This window comes from Pipistrellus hanaki (genome assembly GCF_964339955.1).
Source record: "Pipistrellus hanaki genome assembly, chromosome: 14".
NCBI classification, from domain to species: domain Eukaryota; kingdom Metazoa; phylum Chordata; class Mammalia; order Chiroptera; family Vespertilionidae; genus Pipistrellus; species Pipistrellus hanaki.
In genome coordinates this window covers 44554582-44574603 of record NC_140516.1, presented here as the reverse complement: position 1 = coordinate 44574603, position 20022 = coordinate 44554582, and the positions used below count along the sequence as shown (strand labels likewise).

Here is a 20022-nt window from a genome sequence, read left to right as displayed (position 1 = left end):
TTGTGTAGAGACCTCACTGCTGGCAGCATTCTGCAGAGCGGTAACCCTGCAACTCTGGCAAGCTCTGGGGCTAAGAATACAGACCCTGGAACCAGACAACGCTGGATACGATACGAAGCATTTCCACCTCTTGTTAACCTTGGGCCAATCACTTGCCCTCTGAGACTCAGTTTCTTCACCTGTAAAATGGGCATAATAATAGTGCTTAATTCATGGGAAGATTAAATGAAGGAAACCTATAGCAGGCTCCTCATTGTGTCCAGCACATTAAAAAACAAACAAACAAACAAACAAACCCTTAGTAAATAGTACCTTTGTTGTTGCTTGCACTTGTAAAAGTGTTTTATAAAGTGCATGTATTTTTCCATTTAAAGATGTTCTCAGAGTCTTAAAGCTTTTGGAAACTCAGATAACAGGCAGGAGCATTTAATTCATGTTTATTTCACATTTGATCTGTAAACTTTTTTATTTTAAAAAATCCACTGTCATTAGCAACATGTGCTGACATTAATTTTTTCTTTAGTAAAGTGAGAGTGCAAGCCTTAAAGAGTCTCTGTCCGAAACGTGTAGAAACTCTTGTAAACACGAGGTCTCCGCCCCCCTCCGTTGACTTTGGGAATTCATCAGTGACAGGATCTCAACCAGAAACACAGAGGTTGGGGGAAGGACAACACTTTGATACCTCAGAGCTCTTGGGGCAGGAACTGTACAGTTTGGCAGGCCCATCTGTCTTTTCGAGCTGTTTACCTTGGGCAAATTGTATCAGGTTTGCCTCTTCCACATAATTTACACTTCTCTGTGTCTAAAAACAGCAGCTCTACGATTTCCCCACAGTCAGCACTCCGGGAGACAGGGAGGCGCACACGTACACACAGAATAGAAACATACATATTCTTCAAGCAGTGGCCCCGGAGAAAAGGAGGGAGGGGGACATCCGAAGGAGGTTTCAAAGTGAGTTAAAAGGTGCATGGAGGGGGCGATGGCTTTGTACACGGGGCTGATGCAAGCCAGAAAGGCTCATTGCTTCTGTCTTGGTCCATCACGGCACTATTTACATAGGAAAAGGCAATTATGCTGTGAGGCACAGGAAAGAAAATGGACAAATCTTTTCCCCCTCGGGGCATCTCAGAGCAGGGCCAGGCCCCAAGGGACAGTCACCAGTTGCTGGTGGAAAAGGACACGGAGGGAAGTCAGTCATGGCACTCGAAAAGGGCTTGCATTTGCCCAGGGGCTTGCCCTGCCCCGGACACAACGTGTCTGCCTCCAGGGCATCTCCCACAGCCAGGATTCCAACGACAAAAGCCAAGCGACATTGGGACCCCCGCCCCGCCCCGCAGGTCCTATCAAAAATAGTGTCTATTTACAGGGGAGGATGGGGATGGGAGGACGGGCTGGGCTGCCCTGAGTTGTGTTTAAAAATAGAGATGGGGGGAGGGGGAGGGGAGAGCAAGGGGCCAGGGCCAGGTAACCCCTGTCGTTAACCCTTGGAGAGCCACGTCCTCTGGGCTTCAGCGATGGCTCTGAACTGCTCTGTCTGGGTTTGGGAGAGGTGAAAATGCCTTCAGGAAACAATACTGATTAGGGGAGGCCCCAGGGCCCTGGAAGATCGCTCCTGGAAGAGTCCTAACAAAATGGGGGGGGGGGGAGGTAAGGGGGTAGGGGAGGTGTGTGGCCCTCCCAGCCAGTCTTCTCCCCCGGTGGGGAAGAGCAGGTGTCCCAAGGAGGCCGCAGAGCAGCCCCCAGGCTGGGGCGCGCGGAGCCGGCGGGCCGGGTGGGTCAGCGCGCCAGGTCCGGGTGGACGCGCGCCCGGATCCGCCGCTCGGGGTCCGCGCGCGTCCTTCGCTGGGGGATCGGGGGTCGTCGGGGGCGGACCCCTCGCTCACACGATCCGCTTCCTGTCCCCGCGGCAGAGGATCTTCTTGAAGGCGCGGCGGAAGTCGTGGTTGAAGATGGTGTAGATGACGGGGTTGAGCGAGCTGTTGCAGTAGCCGAACCAGAAGAAGAACTTGAAGAGCGTGCGCGGCACGGCGCAGCCGACGGCCGTGAGCGTGTAGGTGAAGAAGAAGGGGAACCAGCACACCACGAACACGCCGATGACCACGGCCAGCACGAACGTGAAGCGCTTCTCGCGGTTCTGCCGCCCGCGCCAGCGCGACGCCTTGGCGCCCCCGCTTCCCCGCTCCTCCTCGGGGCCGCTCCCCGGAGCCCCGGGCCCCGCGCCCGGCCCGCGCCGCGGCAGGCTGTCCCCGGGCCGCGCCGGGCTCCCCCGGGCCGCCTGGCCCTTGGCGCGGCCGCCGCGATCGGACCGGCGGGAGCCCCGGGGCCGCTCCCCGTGCTCGGACGACGAGCTCTCCTCCAGGTCCAGCACGTCGGTGTCGCGGGGCCCGGCGGCCGCCGCGGGCGAGGGCTCCCCCGGGGGGGCGCCGTTGAGCTGGGCGGGCAGCGTCTCGGCCTCGGCGTCCGCGCCCCCGGGGCCCAGGCGGCGCTCGGGGCCCAGGCCGTTGGGCCTGCGCTCGGCGGCGCCCCCCGGCGGCGGCGGCGGCGCGCTGTCCGCGGGGCCGCGGCGGCTGGGCGGCACGCGGGTGCGGCGCTTGGCGATCTGGTAGATGCGCACGTAGACCAGGATCATGATGAGGCAGGGCGCGAAGAAGGAGCCGATGCAGGACGCGATGACGTACCACTTCTGGTCGTTGATCTCGCAGCGCGGCTCGTCCCGCTGCTGCCCGCCGCCGCCCTTCTTCTCGATGGAGATGAGCGGCGGGAAGGAGATGACGGCCGAGATGACCCACACGGTGACGATGATGGCCTTGATGCGGCGCGGCGTGCGCTTCAGGTTGTACTCGATGGCCTGCGTGATGGACCAGTAGCGGTCCAGGCTGATGGCGCACAGGTGCACGATGGACGAGGTGCAGAAGAGCACGTCGAGCGCCAGGTAGATCTCGCACCACGCCTTGCCAAAGTACCAGTAGCCCATGACCTCGTTGGCCAGCGAGAAGGGGATGACGAGCGTGGCCACCAGGATGTCGGCCGAGGCCAGCGACACCAGGAAGAGGTTCTGGGGCGCCTTGAGCGCGCGGCTGGTGAACACGGCGATGATGACCAGCACGTTGCCGAACACGGTGAGCAGCATGAGCAGCCCGGCCAGGCACACGAGCGTCAGCGTCACCTGCAGGGAGTACGGGACGGCCCAGGCGCCGCCGCCCCCGGGCGCCTCGGTCCCATTCCAGCTCGAGTTGCCGGCGGCGGCGGCGTCCGGCTGCAGGGAGCCCATGGGCCCGGAGCTGCCCTCGGCCAGCGGCTGCTCCTGGCGGAACATGGACGCGGCGAGGTGCCCGCTCCGCTCGCCTGGGCCCGGTGCCAGCAGCCTTCCGGCTCGCGGAGCCCGTGGGGTCCTCCTCTTCCTCCCGCCTCACATGGGGTGGGGGCGGCGGGGACGTCCGGCTGGAGCTGGGGGGCCGCTAGCTGGGGCCCATGGGGGGCCCTGCCTCCAGCCAACGGCGCCCCCTGTCCGCGCTCCGGGCGCCGCCCGGGGTGGGCGATCGCCTGGTGGCTTGCAGCTCCTGCAAGCAGCCAACTTTTATTTCTAGGCGGCGGCGGGAGAGTAGGTCGAGCCGAGCGATGGGAAAAGAGATGTATTCTTCACGGAGAGAGAGAGAGAGAGAGAGAGGAGAGAGAGAGAGAACAAAAAATCACCGCCGGCCTGGTCACTTGGAAAGATAACAGGAAATTAAAAATATATTAAATCTATCTCTTGACTCTTGAGCCAGAGCAAAAAGCGAGAGAGGTCTTACCGTGTGCGGGGAGCCGCCCCCACGCCGGGAGGCAGCCGAGGGGGTGCGGGTGGCGGGCTTCGGGTCCTACGTCCGGCTCCTCACATCCCCGCAGCGATCACCGGCTCCCCTGCTGCCCCCAGACGCGGCGGGGCCGGCGGGGCCAGGGCCGGGGCCCGGGCGCGGACTCTGCCGTCTCGGGGCGCGCCGCGCGCCTTCCGAAGTTGGGTGCCCGGCCGGGGCCGGGGCGCGGCGCGCGGGGCTCCGCGGCGGCGGCGGCGGCGGGCGAGAGGTGTGGGGGCCGCATTAAGGCGCCCCCCGTGCTCGGGCGCCCCCGGGCGGGTGGGCAGTGGACCCTCCGGGAGCCGCGGTCCGGGCAGAGGGGTCCTGGGGCGCTTGAGCGCGGCCGGAGCGGCCGGTGCGAAGGCAGCGGGGATGGAGGCGGGCGCGCCGGGCCGGGCCGGGCCGGGGGGACAGTGCCGGGTGGCCGGGCCGCGGAGCCCTGCACGGAAGCCGAGCTGCTGCCGCTGCTGCTCGCCGCGCTCGCTCGCCGCGGACTGGCTTTATAGCCCCGGGATCAGGCCGGCGTTGCCGAGCAGCCGGCGTCAGCCCCCACGTGGGAAGCCGACCCTCCCCCGCCCCTGGCGCCTCCCCTCCGCGCGGGTCCGGAGCCCGTGCCCCGCGCCTGACCCGGGGGAGCCCTGCCTCCCGGGCGGCGGCGGGACCTGCCCTTGGTGGAGGCGGGCGCCCTGAGGGCGGGGGTTAGCCCGGGGTGCGGGAAGCGGCCCCTGCTGGGAACAGGCAGAGCGGCTACCGCCGGCCCCGGAGGAAGCAGCGGGCACCGGGAGTGTCCCCATCCAGCTGGGTCTTGGGAGGAAAGGGGTTGGAAACGCATGTGACCCGAATCTGGAAAAGCGGCCACCCCACCGGGACGGGCTGCACCAGGAGCAGTCCCGCCCTGGGCCGCCGGGCTGCCCTCCACCGTAAGTGCTCCCGGCGGCCGCGGCGAGGGGAGTCCCGGGGAGAAAGGAGGCACAGGTGCCGATCGACCCCTCTGGGGCGGAAGGGGGATCGCCTCCGGGGGAGCAGCCTCAGGCAGAGTTCAGAGCTGCAATGGGAGGAGGGTGACCGCGTGTGGTCCCCGCAGCAGAGCTGTCCGTGAGACCCCAGCCACGCCGGGTCTGGACCGCGCCCCCTGACACCGCGGCGGGGAGGGGTCCCGGAGGCGGAGGCCCGCGCGGCGCCGGAGCGAGGGCGCACTGACACCTGCTGGCCGCCGGTGGTCACCGCAGGGGAGCCACCCGCCTGCCCCGGCGCCTCCTCTGGCCCCTGCAGTCCTTTGCCGAAAGCGCCTTCTCCTCTCTCAGGACAGGTTTGGGTCCGAGCTCAGGAAAGTAGGACCCAGATTTTAAATTGCACCGTCATGTTTGCAGACATCTTTCTAAAGCATATACGCTTCATGTGACTGCCCCCAGCGGGAGCGGGGATTTGTCTGATAAGGTCAGACAAAGGAAAGGCGCGTCCTGCATCAGAGCCCAGGACTGACACCCACCCTGGACTGGCAGAGCCCACCCTTCTCGCGATCCAACAGGCCTGGACCCTGCCTCGCTGGATACCCAGCTCTGGACAGCTGTGAACCACCGTGTCTTAATTGCGGCAAGAAAGCTAGAATCCACCCTTCTCCCCCCCCCCCCCCCCCCCCCCCCCCCCGGTTTACAGATGCACAGACCTCATGTCTTAGTAAGGGGAGAGAGGGTGCTGGCCAAAAGAAGAGGGGTTTTCCGTGTCCTCTGCAATGGGAATAGCACAGAGCTGAGGCGAGTGGCTTGTTTTTCTCCTCCACATGCTTGATGTCCTTTAATAAATTGTAACCGTTTCTAGAGCACCGGTCTGTATGGGGCTATTTGCCCTGTTCCAATAAGCAGTAGGCAGTTTAAGAGGAAGGCTCAGGAGGATAGGAACTGTCAGCAAAAAAGAGATTAGACCTCAGGGAAAGTTCTTACAGCAAAAGCTTATGCAGTCACCTTAGCCGGAAGTTCCAAGGATTGAACAGATCCCCTCTGCCCAGCAGGATGCAGGCTCAGGTGGGGGTGGGGAGACTAATTCGGGACCTTGAGCATCAATGATAAAGTTATTGATGCTGCTGCTCTCGATGTAAATAGTCACGGAGTCCAGCTAAAGTACTTCACAGGTATCTCATTTGACTGCAGTACCTTTATCTCCCAGCCTTTGCCTGGAGGGATGGGGTGGGTGGTCAGGGGCTGAACTCCCCTTCCTGTCTTAATTCTGAGGAGTCTCTCTCATCCCCTTTTCTGGATCACCTCAAGACTGAAAAGGCAGAGTTTCCTCCTTCGTTGGCCCATCATTTCCCATCTTTACTCAGAACTCAGCTGAGTTTCTTGGCAAGAGCAGAAACTTTGCACGAGGCTCCGTTGGAATTGTGTTTACACTCATCTTAGCACAGCAACCAGGAGCCCCAAACGGCAAGAATGAAAGCTGAGGCAAAAACCAAAGCCCGTGGCAATCTGGGGTTCGCCGTGTTGTTCGCAGAGCATAGGGCTGAGTGTTGACGGCCTTCGCTGCCCATCTCTGCACCAGCTGCGGACACGCTCTCCTTCCTTTCTCATTTCAGAAGCAAAGGGCGAAATGGAAACAGAGACCACAGTGTTTTTCTTCCTTGAAATCTCTGCCACTAGCCTGTGCATGACACCTCTCATCACATTTCCTAAATGCTTCCCAAATAGCCAACTGGTTTCTTAATTTCTGGGTTTGGAGTCTTTTATCCTAAAATTGATATAGGCCTAGGGCCAGTTTCTCTGAGCTTTGAAAACTTTTTGCTGGAAGATTCAGTGCTATGCTAGCTTAGTAAGACAACATTGAGCAGAGAGACATCCACAAAGACAGTATCCCTTAACCAGGCCTGTTTATCAGATTGCCGGGAAAGGTAACACACACCTCCCAGTCAGTGCTCCACCATGATGCAAGTCCAGTGAGTCATAGTGGGACGCAGTTTGTGTATTTTAACAGAGCTCCGTGGGGGATGCTGACAGGCACCCTGCTTAAGACTCACTGCCCTAAGCAAAAAGTTTCAGTGGGGGCCAGGAAGGGGTTTAGATAACCTGCAGATTTTTCTCAAACCAACCTGAGCTAGGAAGAATGGGCCCCAGATAGAGAATCAGAGCCCTGGTGGGTCAGCTCGGAGGGTGTCCTAGCCCTCCAGGGATCTGGGCAGAACAGTTTAGAGCCATTGTAAATATGGAGGTTGGCTTTGATGGCCTGAGGATGAGTCAGCTCTGGGTACACAAATAGAGGTCCATTAATAAAAATAAATACTACGTATTAGCACTGACTCCTGTCAGGCACAATGCTGAGCAGTTTATGTAACAGATATTTAATGTTATTCCCCAAACATCCCTAATATGTAGCTGTTATCACCTGCCTCTGCAAGGATCCAGGAGACCAGCTTTAGCCTGCCCAGGTAATAAGCAGCTGGGTAAAGCCTGGACCCGTTTCCTGTTTATAAGCCAAACAAAATTTCTAACTCCCTCTGCCACATGACAGGGGGACCTGCAAGAGGTCTGTCGGGAATGAGAGCAGTGACCAGCTGGCCAGTCCTCCCTGCATCCCTGAGCTCCTCATCCATGCGTGGCTCCTAGGGCAGGACAGTAGAGGACAATGCGTTCTTTCATTCCACACATGATGCCTGCTGCACTGGAGGAAGCAGCAGATGCAACACTTTCCAACGGCCTACCTGCTGGACAGCAAGCACTACACTAACTGGTTGTACAATTCCAGGATGGCTAGCCTTCCTCAGTGGGAGCAGCCACTCCCTCTTCTGGGTGCCTGTAAGTGTTCTGTCCATAGCTTGGGTGAACCCTTATTGCACTAGCTTATCTGTTCATTTGTATGATCATCTAGTAAGGGGAAAGGACTGTCCTGACCACCTTTGTATTCCCAGAGCATACATAAAACAGGTCTATTAAAAAGCACATTTCCTCCTGGTTGGTGTGGCTCAGTGGTTGAGCACTAACTCATGAACCAGGAGGTCATTGGATCAGTTCCTGGTCAGGGCACATGCCCAGATTGTGGGCTTGATCCCCAGTAGGAGGCATGCAGGAGGCAGATGATCAATGTTTCTCTCATCAATGTTTCTAGCTCTCTATTCCCCTCTCTTCCTCTCTCTCTCTTAAAAGAAAGTTAACAATATGGTCAAATAAGTTATTTTTTTAAAAAGGTAAAAAGATCACAATCAAATTTCTGGAATCTACCCCTATTACATCTGTAATTATAGAGTCATGCTAAATGACACCAAAATACAACCTGACTTCATGTAAAGGGAGTGAGGAACTGGAGAGAGGTGGTATTAATAGCTTACTTTTGCTTTGTTTTGTTTGGGGCTTTTTTTTTTAGTGTGTGCATGTGTGTGTTTTAAGACTTGACTAAGAAAAAGCTATGTGCCTTATTAGCTTGGACTGCTAGGCTGTGATATAACCCTCACAAACAGTAGTTTGGACACATACACACACAATCAGGCTACACACCCACACAGAGAGACCTTAAACACACCCTCTCAGCCATCTGAACACAACACCCTCTCAGCCATCTGAACAATGGGCAGGCGGGGAACACGATGTTCCCACTGCCGTGCATGCGGTGTGCACAGCTGGAACTAAACATCTATCAAGTGGCTGTATTGCTGACACAAAGGCAGGGGGCGGGAGGGGAGGGGCAGTAACTAGGAAAAAAATCTATTGCTTCCATTGAGCTATTCAATTCCTCCACTTTCTTGTACCTGAGCTGAAGCCCTTTTGGAATCACACTGTCACTGAAGGCAAATGTAAGCCAAAGGCAAAGCATGGACTACAAGAGTGTTGTCGTGGGAACTGACTTAAGTACCACCATCCATTTCTCATCACTGGCTGCCAGGCCAATCCCGCCATACTAAACGCACAATGAAGTCCTGCCACCACTCATTGATGAGGTTCTGAAGTGCTAGCGTGTCCTGCCCCAGCCTGGAAGATGAAGCCAGGTTTTTCTGTCTCTGCAAGGGTCTCTGGGCAAGACCAGGAAGTCAGCAGTCTGTGCCAGGATCATGGCTACCTTCAGGATGCCAACAAAGTTTGGGCTCCCATCTGACTCTGCTGCTGCCCAACCCCGCAGGACAAGTTTGTGTTTCCACTGAAATGTGAGGACTGTGCGCACACATGAATGTGCCATCCCCTCCTGCAGGCCTCCAGACGGGCCATCACAAATAGTGTCCCTTTCCCTCAACTCCAGGTGAATTACCTTGCCTGCTGTGTCCAGAAGCTTAAGGAAAAGCAAAGCTTGAAACAGTCATGGTGAGTGATATTCTCAGGCATAACAGGTGAGCCAGATCTACTGGCCCTATTAATTGTCACCAACATTACTAACTCCTGAACTAGCATCCCATTAATCTGATTAGGTAAGGTGAATCACCCCTCACATTTACTCAAAGAAACCAAGGAGACAGGGTTCCCAACACACACACACACACACACACACACACACACACACACACACACACTTTAAGAGGTGGTCTGACTATCACTGCTCCCTAGAAATTGTTTCTTTTTTCCATCCTCCTTAGTTAATGACAAAGCTCAAGGTCTTCCATCCCAAAGGGAACCCTGCCTGGGAGGCATTCAAGTCATGAGTCTGAGTTTTGGAGCAAAGCAAACCTGGGTTCTGGTCCAGTTTCTGTCACTTAAGCATTGTATTAACTAACTTTCTGGACCTGTTTCCTCACATGGAAATGGGGGAAATACTTGTACGCACCTCATGCACATTCTTAAAGATTAAATGAGCAAATACATTGAAATACATAACATAGTGTTTGGTATTTCATAAGTGCCCATTATGCATTGAGAGCATTTGTTTAGTTGGCAACTTTCTCCTTTATTAATTTGAGTTTTCCTCAGACATGCAAATAGATCCTAAGATTGTCAAAGTTAAAGTTTGACAGCTAATTAATAAATTAGCATGAGAAATAATTAAAAACAAAATGAAAGTGGGAAAATAGGACTTTAAAGGGGTTTAATAGCTATTTCTTTGTGTGAAAAGCAAATGAGGGAGTGGAGATGAAAGGTTTTGGAATAGTTCATAATATGTAATGATACACATGAAGTTAGTTACATTAGTAGCTACCCAAGAAGAGACACAACCATCACTGAAGTTCAAATTGGACTTAATCCTTTGCACTCCGAACCATTCTGGACATTGGCTACCAGCTACTCGACACTACTTTGCGAAACGTGCGTTGAATTAACTCAATTCCCCGTAATCACTAATAAACTGCAATGTCCCCTGAGAGGGGACATCCGAGTGATATGCTAGAATTCCAATGTCCCCTGAGAGGGGACAGCGGAGTGCAAAGGGTTAATAAGAGAAACCCACCAACAGAGTCATTAAGTACTAAAGTTTGTGAGAAATGAAAACTGGGAATTGCCTTCTCTGGATACTTTAAAAGCAGGATTTATGTCTGTTGGTTTTGAGTCAGATGTGAACCAGACTGGAGGTAGAAAAAGCCAAGAGAAGAAGAGAGCCATGGAACCTCAAAGCTGATAACACTTCAGGTAAACAGGGTAAATAGGGGAATGCTGTTTGGGGTGCTTTCTTTTGCAATAGAAAGCCCAACTGAAACTGGTTAAAAAGACAACAGAAAATGGATTACTTCACATAAATGAAATTCAGTTCAAGCTAGGGACAGAGTTGGCTTTGGGAAGGTTGCTGCAGTGGCTGAATGTTCTCACTAATAACCTGATTTCTTTTCATCTCTCTACCAGTGGAAAAGATAAAGAAGATTAAACAAATTAAGCAAATGCACAGCGAGCAGTAGATATGAGAAACAATGGAGCCCTCCAAAACACATATAAGAAGCTGCCTTGGTTTTTCCAGACTTTATTGCTAGGAAGCTGAGATGGACCTCTTGTTTCGGTTCTCAGATTTCACAAGAGTCCAGAACCCACAGAACCACCTCCCCTTTTTACTTCAATCTGTTTCAGTAGGTTTCTATTCTGTGCAAACAGAATGCTTGACCAGAATGAAGTTAAGAGCTTTAACTTCACAAAAATTATTAATCATCTACAATGAACCAGACTTAGCACTCAACACTGATGCTAATAATCACCATAATCTGTAACCACCAAATACATTGTTGCCATTATTTTGCACTTGTTAGATCAGTTAAGTATAAAGAAAAAAATTACCTTCATTTGTCCCTCAATGCTCCTTTATGTAAATTGTTTCTTACATCATTTTCCCTTTAAGAACTTTTTAGAAATTATTGCAAGACAGGTCAGGTCCACTTGAGACAAATTCCCTACATTTTAGTTTGAATATGAATGTATTTCTTCTTTTGAATGGTAATTTCACAGGGTACAGAACTCTAGGTTGGTGGGTTTCCTTCTCTCAACACAAAATATTTCACTCTACTCCCTTCTTGCATGGTTTCAAAAGCAATTCTGATATGGCTCTTCTCCTTGATTTTTCATTAGGTAAGGTTTTTTTGTTTGTTTTATTTTCCCACTTGCTTCCTTCAAGATTTTTAAATCTTTTTTTCTATATCTTTTCTGCCATTTGGATATATGCCTAGGTATAGATTTATCCTTCTTGGTGTTCTCTGAGTTCCCTGGATCTGTAGTTCTATGCCTAGTATTAAATTTGGGAAATTTTCTATCATTAATGTTCAAATATCATTTTCAAATATTGAAAGAACTCTTCTCCTTCAGGTATTACTATTATAATACATCCTTTATGGTTGTCTAGTAATTCTGGGGTATTGCTCACGCTTTCCCCATTTTATTTTCATTTGGAAAGTTTTTGCCGACATATCAAACTCACTGATTCTTTCCTCAATCATGTCACCTACTAATGAGCTCATCAAAGGCATTCTTCATTTTCGTTTCGTTTACCCTTAATGGTTTTTCCTTCTTAGAATTTCCATCTCTCTGTATTACCTCTGTATTTTTGCATGTTTTTTGTTTTGTTTTGTTTTGTTTGTTTTTTTGCTTTGGAGCCCTTAGCATATTAGTGATTAACTTCCTGGTCTGATAATTCCAGCATCCCTGTGATATTTGAATCTGGTTCTGATAGTGCTGTCTCTTCAAGCCCTTCTCCCCCATCCCTTTAATATACCTTGTAACTTTTTGTTGAAGGCTAGTCATGATATATTGGTTAAAAGGAACTGACATAGACCATTAGTGATGTGATGTGTTCCACTGCCCAGTGAGTTGGTGTGTCTTTTAGTGAGCTGGTGCTCCTGGGCTGTGACCAAAAAATGAATACTTCTTAGTCTTCACCTCTTCAGGGGACAGGAAGACTAGAGTTGGGTATTTCTCTTCCCTCCAGTCAGTCAGACTCTGATACAACCCCAACGGGTTAAGCTCTGGCAAAATAGTTTCTCTTGATAGAGCTTAAGAACAGAAATGCTCTCACTATATTTCAAAATGGCTATTTTCCCCTTTCCATGCTGGAAACAAAAAGAGATTGTTCCACAGTCTTCGATGTGAGAACCTGCTAGGGCTCCTGGAGGTAAAAACTAAAAAAAAAAAAAAAAGTGTGTGGGGCTCCTTCAGACTGGGCCTTGTTTTTAATTCTCAGACTGGGCCTTGTTTTTAATTCTCACACTGGGTCACACTGAGCCATCAGCAATTCATCAATTATGACTTAGGCTTTCCTATCCCAGCACTGGTTTCCATGGAGGTTTATGCTCTGGTGGTTGTGATTCTCTGAATCTGACACGCTCCGATTTTGGAAGCAGCAGTTTGCCCTGTAACTTCAAATCTCTGACAAATGGTCCATGTGATGTCTTTGAATGCCTGACTCTAAAGTCATCAATCCTTAACTGTGTCCCAAACAAAAATTATATTAAATTTTTCACCTATAATCAACACGAAAGATTACACAAAAATATAGCAGCTAAGCATATAAATTATACATTAGACTTAAGTCTTACAGTTTGTGGCTTGTATTTATGATACTGCATCAGATTATAACTCATTCAATTATCCTAGAAATCCTCTCATCTTGAAAATAAAGATAATGAAGCCAGAATTATATAAAAACCAAAGGAACAGCAGGGAAAATGAAGTTAGCTTACTTACTTAAAATAATACACAACTGATCCTTAAAAACAACTAAATATAACCAAAACCAAAGAGGTACTAAGGTTGTCAAATTTTTAAGGTTCAGAAGTAACCTGAGTCCTTAACAATCCTCAATAAAATGCACAGCCCATGCCAATTTCAATAATTCAAAGTGTCCTAAAATTCACTCTGGAACAAATAATCCTATATTATAAAAGACTAATATGCAAATTGATCATCACTCCAATGCACAAGATGGCCAATCCCATGTGGTCAAAGATGGCTACACCCATGTGGACATAAGATGGGCGCCAAAAGATGGCCTGCAGGGAAACCAGGCCTACAAGGGAGGGCAGTTAGGGATGACCAGGCCAGAGGGGAGTGCAGTTTAGGGTGACTAGACCAGCAGGAGAGGGCAGTTGAGGGGGAACCAGGCCTGCAGGAGAGGGCAGTTGGGAGTGGCCAGGTCAGCAGGGGAGGGCAGTTGGGGGGACCAGGCCTGCTCAGGAGGGCAGTTGGGGGCAACCAGGCCAGCAAGGGAGGGCAGTTAGGGTTAACCAGGCTGGCAGGGGAGTAGTTAGGGGGTGAACAGGCTGACAAGCAGAAGAGGTTAGGGGCAATCAGGCAGGCAGGCAGGCAAACAGTTGGGAGCCAGCAGTCCCAGATTGGAGAGGGTGAAGGCTGGGCTAAGGGACACACAAATTTCCCCCCTCTGCACGAATTTCATGCACCGGGCCACTAATAGTATATAAATTTATTCAATAACCTCCAAGGTTCTTAGATATAAACGAACTCTTAACTTAGAATTGTTTGTATATTTTAGAATTGTGTATTTTAAAAGCTGGCATTTACTACATGGCATTCAAATGTATTAGAAAAGCTGGAAAATGCAATCTCCATGAAGTGTATATAAGTATATATGTATGAGTATATACATAAAATAAAAAAAGTAAACCTTATCACTCAGGTATCTCACATAATGATGTAATAAGACTGCTTATGCCCTGGGGAAATAATAGGATAATACTGTACAAAAACAGAAAACTAGAACAATTTTGCTTTTAGTTTTCTTCTGCAATCGAAACAAGGTAAGGGTTACTTAGAATGCTTAACTGTACAATATTCTTTTGAAGTTGACATCCAAGGCCAAAACATGTAGATTTCTTATTTGCAAATAAGCTGATGTTTCACAAAAGTAAAAAAATAAGTCATCAAACATTTTAATGGAAAATAGTAAACATTCTAAACCCAGGCTCATCCCTAACTCTTCATGTTAATATTTTATTTTCTATAAACCAAATTCTATGAGTATTTTTTAAAAGGCAATCATATTCTCAATTGCCTCAGGATGGCCCTTATTAAGCAGTAACAGGAGGTGCTTTGTTTGGAGGTTAGAAATATTGAGCTCTGAATGAAATCAGTTCTTTATTTTTTAGAAGTAGATTACTCAAATATGTGTGAAATCCATTAGACTGTGACCTCAATAGCAAGTGTTTGACAAGCTATATGATAAACATTTTATGCTAAATAGTGCTACTTACAAGGCATATTATCTGTAATAAAATTCAGCAACACAATGATCTCCAAAATCAACACAAGGACTTCATTACAAATCAATCACCTGCCTAATTTAAAACACAAGTTCACTTCATTTATGTTTTCTCCATTATGCTTTGACTATCTCCCATATTCATAAATATGTACTCACATACATGGTATGCCTACACTTCAGAAACTAAAAGGCTATTTTCAAGCATTCTGAATGTTACTTCTGTCACAGTAAATTTGGACATTTAGATGCTTAAACACTGTATTAAAATTCCCTAAGATATAGCCCTGCTCGGTGTTCCTAAATGGTTAGAGCATCAGCCTGCACACTGGGTCATGGATTTGATTCCTGTTTAAGGGCACGTATTTGAGTTGTAGGTTCAATCCCTGGCCCTGGTCGGGCTCATGCGGGAGGCAATCAATCAGCATCTCTCTCTCTCTCTCTTTCTACCCCAACCTTCCTATTTTCCACTCTCTCTAAAAATGTACAAAATATCCTCAGGTAATGATTAACAAAAACCACACAAAACTCCCTAAGATATATTAAAATTGTTTTCTAATTGTTTTTTCAAAATCACTGATAAAAACTAAAAAAAAAAAATTAAAAACATTCAGATTCTTATCTCTAATCTCAAGAAGAAAATTTAAAGTAACCATATATTCAATCAGATGATACCTTTAAAAAGATTTGGACATTCAGGTTGCCTAATTTGAAGGTGATATTTTCGAGACAGAGTTTTCGTGCATGCATGTTTGAATTACGCCCCTCCCAAATATAAGCTCTGCACAGCCTGCAAGACCCGCACCTGACAGCCTTGTCTGTACTGCTTTCAGTAATGGACACTCTGCCTGCTCCCAAGCTTTGAAAAGCCCCAACGTAAAACACGATAAACTACTATCTGGATAAGGTAAAGTCCTGACACTAACAAGTATTTACATTAAAAAGTTTATGTTTAGAATGTATAATATTAGCAGGATAATTAAGTATATAAAGTTCTATAAGGTTACTAACAACTTCAGTTTTAAAAGTTAAAAATCCCCCCCCCCCCAAAAAAAACCCCACTTATTTAAAGTGTAAAATAAACCAAATGTTTCCTTAGAGTTAGTGTTACCGGGTTTAGAAGACATTCTATTCAGTAACCAAATATTGGTATCTATTTTATTAAACATTCTCATATTTTATTAATCTAAGAATATTCCAAATCAATGTCACAATTTTGTAGATTCAAATTCTCAAAATATTGTCACATTTTCCAATTGTCCCAACTGGCTCTCAATGGCCAAAATAACCAAAAGAATAAAGAAAAAAGTTTTAGATATTGGTATACTACCTTATCCTCTAGTGTAGGCAAAAGGAAACCTTTCCTTTCCTTACAAGTTATTCATTTTAAATTTGAAAATTTCAGAAATTAACTCTTCTTATTTTTAGATTGTGACATTTGCTTTCCTTTAATCTTACTCATGCAAGAGTACCCACATATCCTGATTTCCCAGATTCAGTTCTGATGTACAGTTGTTGGCCCAATATACTGATTGGTAGCGCCCCCTTTCCATTTCAAAGTGTCCCATTTAATACATTTAAGCCACTACCTACTCTTATTGATGAACAATTACAAATTCTGCAAGCTGAAATTTGGATTCAATACACATGGCTTAGCAATAACTGAGATGAAAAGTTATAAAAAGTGTTATCAGAGAAAGACTAAAGTGTGATGTATAACAGTTTTTGCATTTTTTTAATGATTCAGACTTGATAAATTAGACGTAATCACATTTTTAGAACTCATTCCAATGGCACCACCCACCTTTTAATACAAGTACAAATAAAATGTGGTTTTTTTCCTTCAAGGATTTCTATTTTTTACTGCTTTCATTTGTTATCTTTCAAGTTTATAAATTAGTTAGCATCTCCCCACTTCTTCCTGTATGAAATAATCACTTGGAATTTTATAAGTATTAAACTACCACAAAAGGACTGTTGACAGTCGCTGTTTTGATACAATACAGGATGGGGCAAAGGTAGGTTTACAGTTGTGAGTACATTAAACATTTTATTCTTGTATTATTATTTATTAATTATTGTATTATCTTCCATATGAACAACTGTAAACCTACTTTTGCCCTACCCTACATATCAACAAAAAAGCAAAGTTTAGAGCAATGTAACATTCTATGACTTCTTTTTTTTGTTTTTTTTGTTTACTGAGCCTCATAAAAAGACTAAACCCTTTCTTTAAGAGAAAAATTTTGGATATGCTAGTTAATCCTACTGCAGTTCAGGAAAAGTATTAGCTCACATGTAGTCAACAATAGCCCTTACATTCAATTTAAATATTAAATATTTTGATTTCACAAGGATATCCCAATTAGAGTCCACTTTAGTTTTTTGTTAGAAGTAATGAAATTCAATGTGGCAGCCATACCCAGAACATATATTTTATGCTTCTTTAAAAACTTTATAACTCCTCAGCTATCTATGATTTGCCTATAACATCACTTCTACATGTAAGATTTTGATCATTCTGTATCTGTTATAGACCAATATACTAGTAAATTAAGGTAGGGTAACCAAAATGCTTAAAAAATAGTACCTATTTTCATTGTAAAGAAACAATACTCCCTTCCCCCCTCCCCCCCAAAAAAGACATTAGGTTATTACTCCCTTTAAAGTTCAAGTTCCACCATCATAATACATAAGCACCCCGGATATAACATTTTTAAAAACCACACATACACACAAGCTCTAGGTAGAGCTGTAATAAACAAATTTCTTTTATAAACAAAATTTTAACTGAAAAGCCACAGTAGATTGGGGGGAAAAGAAGAAAGGATATTACTTGGTAAAATCCAGTGACATCTACAATAATTTTACAGCACATTTAAGCATTCTAGGGTTTTATATCTTCACCTGCCTTCCATTTCTTAGTTGCTCCTTAAAAATTTGCCAATTACAAATATAGGTTCCACCTCAAACTTAGTCCTGATTTTGAGCACCAGGAAAAGCAAAACAACGCCCCAAATTTCTATCTTAATATCATGGCCTTAATTCAAAAATGGTTTTCTTTAAAACACAATGCCCATTTAAATGGAAATTAAAAAAGAAATCCAAGCAGCAATATGTAATTACACATAATAGTTACTCATTACATGGGATGTGTTTTTTAGAATGACATCTAGAATGCACTTGCTCTGTGACTCTCTTCAAAAATTAAACCGACTTAGAGTGACACTATCAAAAGTAAAAGTACTGTATAAGGGGCACGCATTTACAACACTAAAAGCAGTAAAGCAAAAAAAAAAAAAAAAAAAAAAATCAAAGAGCACAGGCACATCTTACAGAACTCCCACTAAACTACCAATGGCTTCTATGCAATATGCCTCTTTTCCATTACTATATTAACAACTACCAAGAAAGATGAGATTAAAATCAATGGTACTGAACTGAATTGTTTGAAGCCAGTGCCCCACATGTGGGGAAAAGTGCATTTAGTTCAGCAGCAATATAGCACAGTGTGAAGATATTGTGCTTAGACGCAGATATTCCAGAAGTGAAAGATGTACAAGGCAAGTCAAGATATAAAACCATAGTACACTGTTAAATAACCTTGAAACATATATTGCAGTGTTCAAAGAAAAACATTCATTTTCATTGTACAAGGCTAGGGAGAAATCCTTAAAGAAACCTACTGTAGTTTATGATATAATAAATACATATCTATATAGCATTGTATATACATATATAGAATGTGTGTGTATATTTTTTTTGCCAAATTTTTATTATTTTTTGTGGACCTGCAACTTTTAGGAATGAAAACTCCTTTGCAGTACAAGTTTCTGCTCCCCCAAACTTAAGAAAAGATATTTATACTAGAAAAGGTCTCAATACCCTCCTCCCCCCCAACCAAAAGACTCAATTCAAATACTTTGCTTCACAATTGATCAGAGAATCACAATTACAGGAATTCTAGAATTTTGACTATCTTTTCACTTTGCCAGTTGTTTCAAAAAAGCAAATATCTTTTATATTTAAACCAGCTGACGCAAATTCTTTGCAGAGAATATAAACTCTAGATTTGACTGATTAAAACAGAGCAAATCAAAATAACAACAACAAAAAATCCAGTGATTTACTCTGACTGTAAACAATATATAAAATTTAAATCTCAAATTTCAAAATAAGTTAAAGAAAAATTCTACCTTCAGGGCCTATAATACTATAAAGATCTGACAACTGGTAAGGGGAAAATGTGTATGAAAAGTTGCAACAAAATCATTTGCCCATAATTTTTGTTAAGAGAAAGTATATCTAACTGTACTACCTCTGCCCCTTAAATTTAATAAATTCAATACAAATGTCTTGAGCAAACTGGCATATTACACAACAGGAAAACATCCATCAAGTTCAGCAAAGAAAACTTATATAAGCCTTTTGTACAGAATTTTTAAAAAAATCTAAATGGCTATGATTCCTCTATTAGCAGAAACACATAATGCAGACTTTATAAATCTGCCAAATATATCAATATCTACATAAATAGACACAGGTATAGATATGAAACATTAATGGCAGTCTATTTGTGAACAGTGTGTGGGACCAGCAGATTTGTATCAGACCATGGCACGATATGGACCCTGCATCTTTAAGAACTGAATGATGAAAGAAGGACCCCCAGCAACAATCTGAGGTGGAAGGTGACTGAGTGGACAGTTCTCAATACTCATGATTGAAAGCTTGCTGCAAAGAGCCAGCTCAAAGGGAAGGCTATGCAGGTTGGGGTTGTCATTCAAATACAGTTCCTCTAGGTTCTCCAGTGTACCTGTTTAAAAAAAAAAAAAAAAAAAAAATCAATTACTATTTTTAAAAAATTAGTTACTACTAAAATAAATGCAATGGCATGATACTGTCCTGAGCATCGTATGTACTGAAATACCAATTTCCTCTTACTTTTTTCTCCTCACTTTAAAACCCTACAACTGCGAGTCTCAAGCTTTATTGCATGTTCAAATCAACTGAAGAAATGTGGAAACGCCAATATCCAGGTCACACTCCACATCAGTTAAATTAGAATCTTCCTTTTGGCTGGTTTTCAAGGTTGGAGAGGTTTTTGTTTGTGTTTCTTAACTCCAGAGATAAGTTTATTGTACAGTCAGTGCCTGTAATCATTTTTCTGTTGTAAACAATGTGACAATCTCTCGTATCAATTTCTCATGTGGAAAGGTTTTTGTTAGTTGGTATAATCTTTCACTAAGGCATCACATATTTATTTTTTCAATATTTTTATTAATTTCAGAGAGGGGGAGGGAGGGAGGGAGGAAGGAGAGAGTGATTGATGGATAGATATATATATATATATCAATGATTAGGGAGAATCACTGATGGGCTGCCTCCTACACACCCTCTCCTAGGGACTGAGCCAGCAACCGAGGCAGTGCCAGGGGCATGAAACTGATCTCCTGGTTCATAGGTTGATGCTCAACCACTGAACCACAAGAATCAGGCATCACATATTTAAAAGCCAGCCAAAAATCAATTTATATAGTATTTTTAATTTTTTTCTTAGACGTAGGATACTCATACTTTCTAGGCAAATGTTTCCAGC

General features: G+C 45.9%; 2 protein-coding genes across 3 annotated transcripts in view; both read right to left on the bottom strand.

Annotated features, from left to right (window-relative positions):
- Nucleotides 1-421: 421 nt before the first annotated feature.
- On the bottom strand, nucleotides 422-3458 carry ADRA2A (adrenoceptor alpha 2A). Its single transcript, XM_084903728.1, has one exon. It carries the CDS (start codon nucleotides 3314-3316, stop codon nucleotides 1880-1882), a length of 1437 nt encoding a protein of 478 aa, XP_084759854.1. The 5' UTR covers nucleotides 3317-3458; the 3' UTR covers nucleotides 422-1879.
- A 13706-nt stretch (nucleotides 3459-17164) lies between these two features.
- SHOC2 (SHOC2 leucine rich repeat scaffold protein) overlaps nucleotides 17165-20022 on the bottom strand; it is a 46476-nt gene continuing 43618 nt past the window's right edge. For both annotated transcript variants that reach the window (XM_084903391.1, XM_084903390.1), the window contains exon 9: nucleotides 17165-19239. In XM_084903391.1, the coding sequence (XP_084759517.1) occupies nucleotides 19031-19239 (209 nt within the window). In that variant the 3' untranslated portion in view covers nucleotides 17165-19030. The remainder of the gene's footprint in view (nucleotides 19240-20022) is intronic.

What these genes read in the sequence shown, in the direction of transcription:
- ADRA2A (XM_084903728.1), bottom strand. Translation starts at nt 3,316, where the DNA reads ATGTTCCGCCAGGAGCAGCCGCTGGCCGAGGGCAGCTCCGGGCCCATG.